Source organism: Danio aesculapii, chromosome 7 (genome assembly GCF_903798145.1).
Source record: "Danio aesculapii chromosome 7, fDanAes4.1, whole genome shotgun sequence".
Lineage (NCBI taxonomy): Eukaryota > Metazoa > Chordata > Actinopteri > Cypriniformes > Danionidae > Danio > Danio aesculapii.
The window spans coordinates 65530491-65543741 of record NC_079441.1 but is presented as its reverse complement, the minus strand read 5'-3'; the positions used below and the strand labels follow the sequence as shown (position 1 = coordinate 65543741).

Sequence of the window (13251 nt, the reverse complement as noted above, 5' to 3'; positions counted from 1 at the left end):
TTAACTTAATTAAGTCTTTAAATCACACTTTAAGCTGAATTTCTGTATAGTGGATGGCAACATCAACAGCCTGCTGTCCATTACATTACAAACAACAGGAGAGGGCAAATTCCTCAGCAGGATAGCGCTCCTTCTCACACTTCAGCCTCCACATCATAGTTCCGGAATCAAAGAAGGTCAAGGTGCTCCAGGATTGGCCAGCCCAGTCATAAGACATAAATATTATTGAGCATGTCTGGGGTAAGATGAAGGAGGAGGCATTAAAGATCAATCCAAATAATCTTGGTGAACTCTGGGAGTCCTGCAAGAATGCTTTCTTTGCCATTCCAGATGACTTTATTAAGTGATTTGAGTCAATGCAGAGATGTATGGATGCAGTCCTCCAAGCTTATGGGAGTCATACACAATATTAATTCTTTATCCACAACACCATGACTTTATATTCTATACTGGACATTATTTCTGTTTAGTGACGAGACTTTTGTCTAAGCAAAGTCAGACCTTACTGTCCTAATTAAATAATTAAAAATCAAGGCACGATCATATTTTATTTTGGTAAAATAAGCGTAATCTAGAGGCCTTTGTCTTTCATATAAGCCACTTCTGATACCAAATGATCATCTAGAAAACAAATTATTATTTGTTGTTCCTTAAACTTGGATAGATGACAAGACTTTTATCAGGTAGTGTATTAAATATTACTTACTGTGATCATGACAAAGACAAGTCAAATATCAAACTCCCTGATTTTAAGACAGAAAAGGCTGAATTTACATGAACAAAAAAGATTTAACATAAAAAAATTATATTTAAATTGTTTTAGCTTGAATATCATTTTGCATGACTTTAAAAATAATCTATAATTTACTAAAGATAAAAAATAAAAACATCTGAGCTACTTACCATTTGTGTAGCTTGATAGTAGTTTTATAAACTTTACCTTATACTTTTCTGGTCATCTTCCTTTTAACACCAAGCCTTTGAAGTGGCTACTTTGAAGACAAAGCTCATAAAATGTATATTATCCTGACATGTTAGCATTAGTTAACAGGTACAGTCTGCTAACGGTACCTGATACCTTCAGTGAAAAAAATAAATAAATAAAGCAACAAACAAAAATCCCTGATAACCCATGACTATAAACATTGTAGCTATTATATTTGAATAGTTTTATTTAACAACAATATGATAAGTCGAAATGTAAAAGTGTTGGTAGAGTGGCTTAATGATGCGTTCAGAAATATGTCATTATACTGTGTGATTAGCATAACACATCTGTGTGTTATGAGTGCATAGCATTAAATATATTCTATAAGCATCAGTGCAATAAATGGGCAGTGCAATAAAATATGTTTTAGAGATAAAAGTGTATTACAAAAAGTGTCTTAATTAGGGTCTTCAGTCTTTTAAGGTCCCGCGAAATCCTAATAACATTTTTTTAGATGTACCAATATAGTTAGTATGGCGTCACGTTGGCCCAGTAGGTAGCACAATCATCTCACAGCGAGAAGGTCGCTGGTTCGAGCCTCGGCTGGGTCAGTTGGCATTTCTGTGTGGAGTTTGCATGTTCTCTCTGTGTTCATGTAGGTTTCCTCCGGGTGCTCCAGTTTCCCGCACAGTCCAAAGACATGTGGTGTAGGTGGATCGGGTAAGCTAAATTGTCCTTTAGTGTGTGAATGAGTGTGTATGGATGTTTACCAGTGATGGGTTGCGACTAGAAGGGCATTCGCTGCGTAAAACATATGCTGGATAAGTTGGCGGTTCATTCTGCTGTAGCAACCCAAGATTAATAAAGGGACTAAGAAAGTGAATGAATGAATGAACGAGTATAGTTAGTTTTGAGGATATCTAAAATCTAGTGTGCTCCAAAACAGTGACACAGTTCTCATTTAGATGCTATAAAGCTTATATAAACATCCAAAGCTTGTAGTTTCCACCTAACTGGCATTTTTTTTCCATCTAACTGGTGTAATTTTCACTTTTTATTGCACTTTTTTTTATCACCACATACAATCTCTCATCAAAATTTCTGACCAATCAAAAGCTCTCAAGCAACTGACATGCCCCGCCCACTTCAAGACTTTTCTTATTTGCTTTTCATTTGATGGCAGAGCTGAGAAAAAACAAAACACTATTGGCTGTTTTTATAAAAGGGGAGGAGCTACTATATGTCCCCCCCTGTCTTCATATTTCAGTTGCGATTATGTTAAATTTCACTTTAAAAATATTCACATTTCAAAGACCTTAACGGGAATTTTAATAATAATAATAAAAAAAAACATATCAGTCTCGTCTGATCAATACAACAACTGGTAAATGCCACTTGATCAGATCTAGTTTTAAAAGACAAAAGGTAACAAGACAAAGGCAGATTGGCCATATGAGTATTACAGAAAGGCTACTTTAAACTGTTACAATTTTAGCATTTCAGCAAAGTAACACCAACAACAGCAGGGCAAACTGAAAACCAGCCACTGAGTCTCTTATCATGCTAAATTATAGACAATGTCCTCCACAGATCGGATACAAACTTTCAACATCAGATGCGAATATCATAAATATTTACTCATGGAGACGTATTTCTTTGGTTCGCTCACACTTAAATGACTAATAAAACAAGAAAACAGAGAGAGAGAACAGTCTGTGTTTGGCTCAATGACAACGCTCACAACGTGCAAAAACACACGTGCCAAGCTCTCAGAAATGTCCTCTTTGCATTCACGTTGGTTTAAAGCTTTGACAGCACATTTAGAAAAAGCTTTAATTTTAGGATTCTAAAACATCACGTGGCGCATGCATTAAGTACATTTCTGTAAACATCGAACTGTCCACATATTAATCATTTTACAAAAAAAAAGCATCAGTGAGAACGTTTACATGGACACCAACAATCCGATTTTAATACGATTAAGACAATACTCTGATTAAGAGTTTAACATGTAAACAGCCATTTTTGATTAATTTAATCAGATTAAGGACATAATCAAACTAAACCAAAATCGAATTAAGACATGTGGAGTATGCCGATTTTAGTCGCATTATTAAAGTCCATTACAGAAATGTAAACACCGTAATCAAACTATTACCATCATGTAGGTCTTTGCTGCAGTTTGGGACAGTATGGTCCACACCCACATGGCTGTTTGACACTATTCTTTGCACCTACCGAGTCAGTGAAGACCACAGATACATACTCCACGAAATTCAGAAGTTTTTTTCTCCCATTCAGTGTGTGGTATCAAATGCCATTTAAACAACACTCTTTCAGCAGTTCACAGTTGCATTTAATATCTCTTTTGTCATGGAGGCATGCATGAAATGTTCCTGAATGAAAGTGAAAGTGCCAAACTGCAGTTAAAGTTCGCAAATTGAAAATGAAACACCAGAAATTACATAAAACTCCAGAGAAAATGCGAGACGTTAATCGAATATGCTCTAGAGGAATTACCAACCTTTGTCACAAATGACGTCACACGGGTTCCCGGTTGCAAAAAGAGGCCAGTTGCAACAGCAAACATGTGTTGTGCAGTAGGATGCCAAATTCTCCAAAAATAGAAAACTTAATTTTTACCATACACCACACTGCTTTTAATGCCAACCAAGCATGGGCCGGTATAAGATTCTTATGAATCTTTTCTTATGAATTTTCTACCTTGAAAATGGTTATTGTCCCATGCCTAATGCCAACCGCAGACATCTTTGGCTAAAAGGGAGCTGAATGAAAATGCTCGACTCTGCAGTTCCCATTTCATTCCAGGCAAGTTCACGCTATGCTGAATCATACACATGACTCATTTTTGATTGCAGCAATGATTTTAGCAAAAACAGTTAAATTTGGTAAATTAAACTGCAGACACTGAATGCTTAGAATGAAACGTAAAAGTGTAAGTTCACATACCCTGCCGTACAGGTGCAGTTTGCTGTCATAATGCAGTTTTGATTGTTGATGATTACCCAGGCCTTGTATAGCTCCTTCTTTCCTTGTCTTTGGCTAGGCAGAACCTCAGTTTTTAGCACTACAAAGTTTTGAATCTGGTAATCACGGAACATTATTTCTTGCACCTGACCACACAGAACAAAACTGTTGGTATACAAACACTTGTAGGCCTTTAACTTCTCTCTTGTAAAATCACTTGGAGTTTCAATAAGGTAGTTGCATATTTCGGGCGGGATGCTTGGCCATTTCATCTTATGCAATATCCATTGAGAGGGTGCTATCACAAATGGACCTGTCAGATGAACGGCGCTCACTTTAACGTTAAGTTTGCAGAATAACTGTGCAATCAATATAAGTTATTTCTAAGACAACAACAAACTTTGTACCGCATCGAATGTCATTTCCTCGCTGTAAATGCTAGCGCTCCCGTTTTTTTTCTGCAACCTCTTTTCTTTTCTGCAAATTTAAGTGGATTGAACATAAAACAATTTAGTTGAAAAAGCTCAAGAATTATGTTGCCTCGGCTTATTTTAAATAAGTAGTTTGAACAAACAGCAAACATAATTTTTTGACTGTCAAGTTTTTGTTTGTGTTAAGCCATTTACAATGACAAAATTAATGATGTGAATAATTATCAATTTATAAATATATTTTAGGAACTCATGGGATTTAACAACCTTGTTATGAAAAGGTAAAATACTTTCATATTTTGACAACATTATAGAGCAATACTTTGTAAATCCAGCCTGATCTCAGCCTGAAACAGAACTATTTTACAGAAAAGGGGTCACTTATACAAATTCATACACTTTTAAATTACTATGATTTTTTTATTTTTTTGAAACCCCACTCTTAAAGTCATTGGGGGAAAAGAAAATAGTACTAAAATTTACAAATGAGTTTATAATAACTCATACGAAATTGCAAATAATTCCATAAATTACGAATTTCGTTAGTAAATCACATTATTATTATTATGTTTTAGTTTTTTTGCATGTTGGTTGCACCACAGAACTTACTTGAACTGTCTTATATGCAGTTTTAGTAAATGGTTTTTGTCGAAAATTAGCTTTGTCATTTTCAAATTATTCTTTAAGAATTAAATAAAAATGTTTATCATTATAATAGTATGAGGACAGCTGCATCACCTTTTTTTCCTCTTCAAAATACAAGCATGAATCTTATCTTAATTCCCCAAAGTAAGTGTATTTCATATTATATTTGTGAAATAAATGTATTGTTAATGAATGAATATATTCTGAAAAAAGATAGACTAATAAAGTATTGTATGGAAAAAAGCAACAGTAAAGGCCACCATTTCAGTCCTATGATTTCAAGTAAAGTTCAAGATTTCCGCATTACATCTTAAAGAACAAGAAGTAAACAAACAATCAACCAGATTGCAGACAAACAGTTTGAGATGGAATTTGGTAACTTCTGAACTCAAGAACCAGGACAACGTTAAAGCCAGTGCCACTAATGTATACAGCATGTTTTTTTCAGGCTGCGATAAGCAAATATTTGGACCTGTGTTGAGTTGATTTGTGTCTGTTAACTGGGCAGCACCGTGAAGAACATTAGATCGGACCAAAAGGACAGCAAAGCACTTCTGCACGCAATTTAAGAAATGGACAGGACATGGGACTGTTTGGAATTCTCCAATTACAGCAAATGAAGGCAACTGGGATAGACCTTTAAGTAAACAATGATTACGCATTTGTTGACCAAAGGAAAGGCCAATATAAGAACCACATGAGTTTTCTGAGGATGTGGGCAGATGCATTCAAAAAATAAAGACTAATTCATATCCTCCAACAATGTCATATTTGTTCTATTTAGAATGATCGTGGTCAAAAACTGACCAATGGCAAAACCTGAAAATCCATCATCGGGAACAACTGGGAAAAACAATGAGGTAGAATTTGCATTATTTGTTTCCATTAAGCTACTTTTAGAAGGCAGCTGTTCATGGATAAATGGCCTAAGTCTGCTTTTGATTTTCGGTTTTCAGAAAACAGAACAAAAATGACTTCTTACCATCTCCACACCCTGGGGAAATGCCGTGCCATCCCAGTCCTTTTTGGGGAATCGTTGAATGATCTTTCCACATCCTTCACCAGAGCCTAAAATTTACAGAGGAAAAAAAGACATTAAGTATTAACAGAGATGTGCCATTTCAGCGACATTTTTACATGGTTAAAGTTCAGTAGTAATGCTTTTTCCACATGGAACAATTTGTCACCAATTCCAGTCTTACATTTTGCAACGTGGTCATAAAATTGTAAAATTGACTAATATTTTAGGAACATTTTACACAGCAGTCACAGGACGTCAAAGTGACGTCAGATTGGTGTTGTATCCCAACGTCGTGGGATGTTGCATTTTGGGTGGAAATGAAAATCGGTTTGATGCAAGACCCCAACATCAGATGTTAGATTTTAGTCACTTTCCAACGCAACCTAAAAACAACCAAACATCAGCATCTAATGATGTTATAGCTTGATGTTGTGTGGATATTACAGCTATGACGACTATCAGTCGTTGGATTTTGGTTGCCATACCTAACGAATAATAAATGTCGGTATTTGACGTCAATATGATGTTGGTTTAAGATGTTGGTTGGCTCGACTTTGGATTTGTCACTTTCCAACACAACCCAAAATCAATAAAATATCAACGTAAAACGGACTTTAGGGCTGTGCAATTAATCACAATAACAGAAAAATCGTGATTAAAGCACATGCGATTTCTAAACCGCATAACGCTGCAATTTCATCTATCTATCTATTTAGATTTTTATTCAGAACACTTGCTTGTGCACATGAGCTGACAAGAGCTGACGCAGTGCACTGGGCAATTACAGCTAAGCTGAGTGGGAGAAAGATTTTAACCAGCTCACTCCGCACACGATGAAGTTGAGCGGAAGAACCGAATAGGTGAGCGGGAGGAAAGAACGTACAATATGGATGCAGGTCAAAATAAAAATGATTAGGTGCCAAACAGAAATTCAAGGTCAGTTGTTTGGGAGTATTTTAGATTCAGGAGAGAGGTTGTGTCACAGAGCAAAGTAATTTGCAAGACTTGTGAAATGATTATTCCAACAAAAATTATTATTTTCATAATCATCACAAGTCTATTGAAACAAAAAAGCAGATAGATACCATCTCGCTGCCATCTCGCACTAGTTTCACATGATTTGCTATGTTTGCTCCCGAAATGTAGGAGAAATATAAAGGCGAGTGTTGAACACGAGCTCAAGCAGGCAAAATAGTTCACCACGAACACAGATATGTGGTCCAGCAGAACAATGGAGCCGAACACGAGTTTAACGGTCCACTATTTTAAGACAACTGTGAAATGAAAAGTCGATGTTTGCAAACAGCATTCTTCCCAGAAGATCACACTGGAGAAAATATATCTGAAGGTTGAAAAGAAGCTTTAGCATCATGGGGACTTTGTGAAGAGCAACAAGTGTCCATCACCACATTTATTGTATGCTGTCTGTAAAAACAATTTTACTACAGTTTTGTTTATTAAACTTAATAGTATGTTATTTCATTGTGAAATGTTTTGTTATGCACTTCTTGTGCACCCAATACATTTAGAATGGATGTATGTACCTTGTCTAAAAAGCAAAAACAGTTGCCAAAATCCCAAATAAAATCACAATCACAATATGATTATTTTGTCCATATTGCACAGCCCTAATGGACATCAAAATAACGTTGTCCTTAGACACTAGCTAAACATAAAATTTAGTCACCCGACATCATGACTTAAAGCTAAACTAATATTAACATCTTATGACATTTGTGTGCCTGCTGGGTAGACTATAACTCTGTAAATCCAGTCGGATCTCTCAAGGAAACTTAACTTACAGAGAAGTAAAAGTTTGTCATGGAAGTAGCTAATTTTTACAAATTCTTATGATTTATTTTGAACGAAAGTGTACGATTTTTAAAAGGAGGCATTGACCCAAACCCTACCCCTAAAACCAACCATCACTGGGGGATTGAGTACTGTGTTTTAACTCAGATGTGCTCTTTCAGCAACATTTTGACATGGGTAAACTTCAGTAATAAGGTGACTTTATTATGGTTTTTCTGCACTGAACAATTAGTCAACAATTACTGTATTAAGGGCCTGGTATACTTCAAGCAAATTCGTTCTTCGTTCTAACCACCAACTGCGTAGTACCAACGGACCAATGGCTCAAAGGTGTTTAGGAGCTAAAACACACTACCCCAAAAAGTTCGCTTTGGTAAGTGGTTTCAAACTGCCGAAACTCAAAACTTTATTCGAGTGTTTAGATAATAAACACTCCAGTGAGATGATTCCATAGTCATGTAATTATTAATCATGTTGAACCAATGAAAGCGGTCAAACGTTCTGTTTATGTCTATGAGGATTTCCTGTGTTTCTTCATGTGTGTTTGAAGTTTCCACATGTTAGAGCGCCTTCTGGCGATTTCATTTCAATTAATTGTGCAGCCTTAGCAAACTTATCATAGAACAGTCCCTCTAGGATTTTACTATTGCTGATATCATCACAAAATCAAGCAAACTTCACAAAATGTCGCTAAGCTCAATTTTTTTGAAAATGTTAAGCAAATTCGGGGCCTAGATGTTTTTAATCATCACGACACACATTCACAAAAAGAAATGCCAATAATTCTTGGGTTCTAAAGGTAATTTAAAAATTGAATTAAGACTGTTGGGTGTGGTATGTATTTTATGGCAAATAAATAAAAACATGAGGCAAATTTTAAGAAAAACAGCAGTTCAGGCCGGAAAAATTCAAAAAAAGTCCAGCAAAAACCTGGACGGACTGGTAGAAGACCTCCAAAACAAAACTAGGAAACTTAAAATATCACAACAGAGAACTTCAATTGTAGGACACCTCCAAAACATTGCTAAAATATCACAACAGGGGGACTTCAACCACTAGAGACCTCCAAAACAACATCAGGAACTTTTAAAACATCACAACAGGCATACTTCAACCATATGGAGACCTCCAAAACAACATTAAAAAACCTTTAAAACATCACAACAGGGGGACTTCAACAGTAGCGTTTAAATCTTTAACAAACAGCACCGTCGCCGCCAATAGCCTTGTTGTTAGTGCATCGACACATGGCACCTAGGTGTTCGCGGCAAGCTAGGTACGATTCCCTCCCTATTGAGGCTCGAGGTTCTTTGCCGACCCTTCCCGTATCTCTGCTCCCCATATGCTTTCCTGTCTCTAAAATCTCCACTGTCCTATGACAGTAAAGGTGAAAACCTCTAAAAAAAAAACTAAATAATTAAAAAAAAACAGCACCAACAGATAATGTGGCAAATTAGGACAATCCTGTCCATTAAAAATTAAATGTGATTGCAATTCCAGATTTCCTAACTGGCACACAATCACTCTTCGTGCATTCCTTTTAGTCTTTTTGGCAACCAAAACCCATCTTTCCTCTCCCATTTTTTTCATTGTTGACAAAGAAAGCATTGTGTGTACAGGACCAAGAGGGTTTCATCAATTAGCGTTTACAAGTGTAAACATTGTAATTTGACAAAACCGCTCCTTATGAACACAAATACTGCTGGAGGACAACCAAAAATGGAGAATGTAGCCCATTTAAGGAATGATGACTAAGAGGTCAAAAAGACCCAGGCTTTCAGGATTTAAAAGCACTTTGAAGAGTTCACGTGGAGTAAGACAGACATTATCAATCTAAAAACAAATGAAGTGAAAGCAAGATATTCCTCATGTATTTATCTGGGGAATACTTCACTTCACTGTCTGACATTTTGATAATATCTGGAAGAGGAAACTAGAACCTGGAGTAAACACAGAGTATGTTGGTGATATCTTTAGTTTTTATAATGTGAGTTTGGAAATACCATTAACAATAGTTACTACAGATGGACAAAACAGGCCAGATATGTGTTGGACAAACGTTTTGCAGGTCTGTCAGATTTTTGGACTAAACGACCGATCAAATGACAGACAACTTTATAAAGATATTGCTCTTGGACACGGTTTGTTAACATCTGAAAAAAAAGAATTTGATTCTGACTGTTTGGAAAATGTTTGGTAAAAAAATGTCTGACTGTGTGTATAATAGGAAAATTGAGTCCTGATGTGAGATGACATGAAGTGGATAGTTCACCCAAAAATGAAAATTCAGTCATCAACTTGCTATCATTTCAAGGCTGTATTTCATTGCTTTCTGTGGAAATACTTCTTTCTTTAGATACAGCGGAAGTCACTGGGGTCCGATATGGGTGAGTAAAGTATCTAATCTGCATAAACTATTCATTTAATTTGAATATTCTGTTATTTAAACCCAATTCTGGGTGTAATAGGAACTAACCAAATTGCTGAGTTAATTTTTTGAATTAAATTAATAGGACCAAATTTAACCCAATGTTTGGGTTAGTCCATATTTTGGGTAAAAATAACCCAGCATTTCTTAGAGTGTTGCATTTTATTTTCCTGGAAAAAAGTAGCGCTGTCAGACAACCTGCATATAGATAAAATCATAGCTTTAAAAGTCAAAACATGGGCTTGGGCTAAATATTACAGACTGAGCTCCTCTTGCTAGTGTGCAAAGAGATACAAACTGTGTTTTATGATAAACAGCATCTCTAATTCAAAGAGCGATACCCTGTATTGTCATCAAACACGGGAAACTCTTTAAGATGCTAAACCAGATTAGGGATAAAGGATTTGCAGACTTTAGATTGAGGATATATTTTATACATGAATATAAGAAAACCTGACAACAGGCAGTTGAATTATTAGAAAAAACACTGCAGAGGCGAGGAAGTAATGCAGCTATGACACAAAGCATTATTTTGTCTCTTTTTTGCATTATTTACGTCTCAGTCCAGTCCAGGAATACATGCCCAAGCCTCTATTTTTAAAATACATTGTGTATGTTTTGTTGGACATTGTACATTTCAGATATACAGTTGAAGTCAGAATTATTAGCCCCCCTTTTCCTTTTTTAAATATTTCCCAAATTATGCTTAAGAGAGCAAGGAAATTTTCACAGTGTGTCTGATGATATTTTTTCTTCTGGTGAATGTCTTATTTGTTTTATTTCAGCTAGAATAAAAGCAGTTTAAAAATTTTTAATTTAAGGCCAAAATTATTAGCCCCTTTAAGCTATTATTTTTCTGACAGTCTACAGAACAAACCATCATTACACAATACCTTGCATAATTACCCTAACCTGTCAAATTAACCTAGTTAAGCCGTTAAATGTCACTTTAAGCTGTATAGAAGTGTCTTAAAATAAATATAGTAAAATATTATTGACTATCATCATGGCAAAGATAAAATAAATCAGTTATTAGAAATGAGTTATTAAAATTGTTTACAAAGTAAAAATGTTTAAAAATGTGTTTAAAAAAAAAATCTCTCCATTAAACAGAAATTGGGGAAAAAAATAAACAGGGGGTCTAATAATTCTGACTTCAACTACATCCTTTTGCTAACCTGCAAACCACTGACTTAAACGCTTTCCGAAAACCAAACAATAGAGTTTTCAAAAGTCAAACAGTCAAAAACACAAAGCTGACAAAAAAATAAAAAATAAACGAATCCGGTTAAATAAAGCATATACTAATCTATGTATTATTCATTCCCAAAACGGCACCAAAGAGTCAAAATCAATGGCGTGACAGACAATTTTTTTTTCTGGCCACATTTCTTTAATCAGCACTTTATTTAAATGGCTCAGACCAATAGAATTTAAAAAAGAGATGTTTTAAACTACTTTAATATTGCCAGTTTGTGTATTTTGAAAGCTATTGTTAAACAAGTATGTTAACTTAGCACATTTTAAAATTATTTCTGCAAAAATATTTGCCTTAGTGATACTTAAGGCCATCACACACAGAATGCGTCGATCAGCGCCGCAACACGGCGCGCACATGACAGTTTAAGGTATCGCACACCAGACGCTTACATTCGCATGCTATTTTAAACAAAACTAACCAGATGACGCTCTGTGGCGTGGCAGAAAAATGAACAGTGTCCTGAGTCGTCGCTGGGCGCCTCCGACTGCCGCCGACTTGCGGCGTCGGTGTGTGTACCCTGATAGAAAACTATGTTTAGAATTCTGAAATGTATGACCCCCTTTAGCAGAGTCAAAAGCTTAAATGCAACACCTTTAACATGCTACAGTTAGAAAATTACAGGGATGCACACACTTCAGGAATACATTTGAACATGTTTGTGCAATTCTATTTATTAAATGTGTTGAATAATTCCCAAACCATTACATTACAAACCATTCAGGCATACATGATATATGAAACTTTTAAAATGGAGTGAACAGAGTAGTATATCTGTGAGTGGGAATGGAAAACCTGGAGTGGATACCCAGCGGAGCGATTATACAGAACCCTTAGTAGAAAAAGTAACGCGTTTTCACTCCACTCCAGGCTTTAATCATATTGGGGAATACACAACTCGTTATTTTAGAACCTCATCAAGCTAAAATTAAGACGTGTTACACAAGGACAGAAGTGAACTTGAGCAATTGGCAGAAATCCATCATAGGGTCGGAGAACTTTAATGCATGTGAATAAGGATGTAAGTATATGGATGTGAACGTATTCATTGAAGGTCAAGGTGATTTGAAGTTCGCAGATGAGCCTGTGTTATTAAGCGGTAGTTATCACGCAAGAACATACCTTGGAATGTTGCAACTGACCAATCAGAACAGAGTATTCCAGACAGCCGTGTAGTAATACCCTATAAAGTCCACTTATAGGTTAGCAGAACAGCAACAGTGTTGTGCTGTCAGTACTTACTGTACCTGTGACTAAAGCAGGTCTGAGCCATCCAGCAAATAAGACGTCCTCCCATTCCAGAACATTTTACTCTGATTAGTTCATATTTCCCTCATCGTTCATCACAACATGACATTAACATTAAACGTTACTGCCGTGTCCTGATTCTGAACCCCGCACCAGAACAGAAACACATGATAGTAAGTATCCTCTCTCGATAACATCCTGTGAGAAACACTGTCAAACGGTGTTTTCCACTCTATATCTCATGTTGTAAACTTGTTTAAAGAACATTTCAAACAAGCGAAGTCTTAAGCAACCGTCATGACACAAACATCAAACTCGGTAACGGAGTCAGATCTGGTCCTGACATGTGCATATCTGCACTATGACCTCGAAACACATCTTACGGCAGACATCAACACATCCAAACCTTGTTGTGAGGTGTGGTTCTGCTTTGCGCTGGAAGACAGACAAAACAATGATTCACTATCCAAAACTGGAGTCTGACACATTAAC

General features: G+C 36.0%; 1 protein-coding gene across 4 annotated transcripts in view; it reads right to left on the bottom strand.

The window, feature by feature from the left end:
* sbf2 (SET binding factor 2) overlaps positions 1-13251 on the bottom strand; it is a 309070-nt gene that overhangs the window by 274517 nt on the left and 21302 nt on the right. For all 4 annotated transcript variants that reach the window (XM_056462363.1, XM_056462364.1, XM_056462365.1 and 1 more), the window contains exon 2: positions 5975-6060. In XM_056462363.1, the coding sequence (XP_056318338.1) occupies positions 5975-6060 (86 nt within the window). The remainder of the gene's footprint in view (positions 1-5974; positions 6061-13251) is intronic.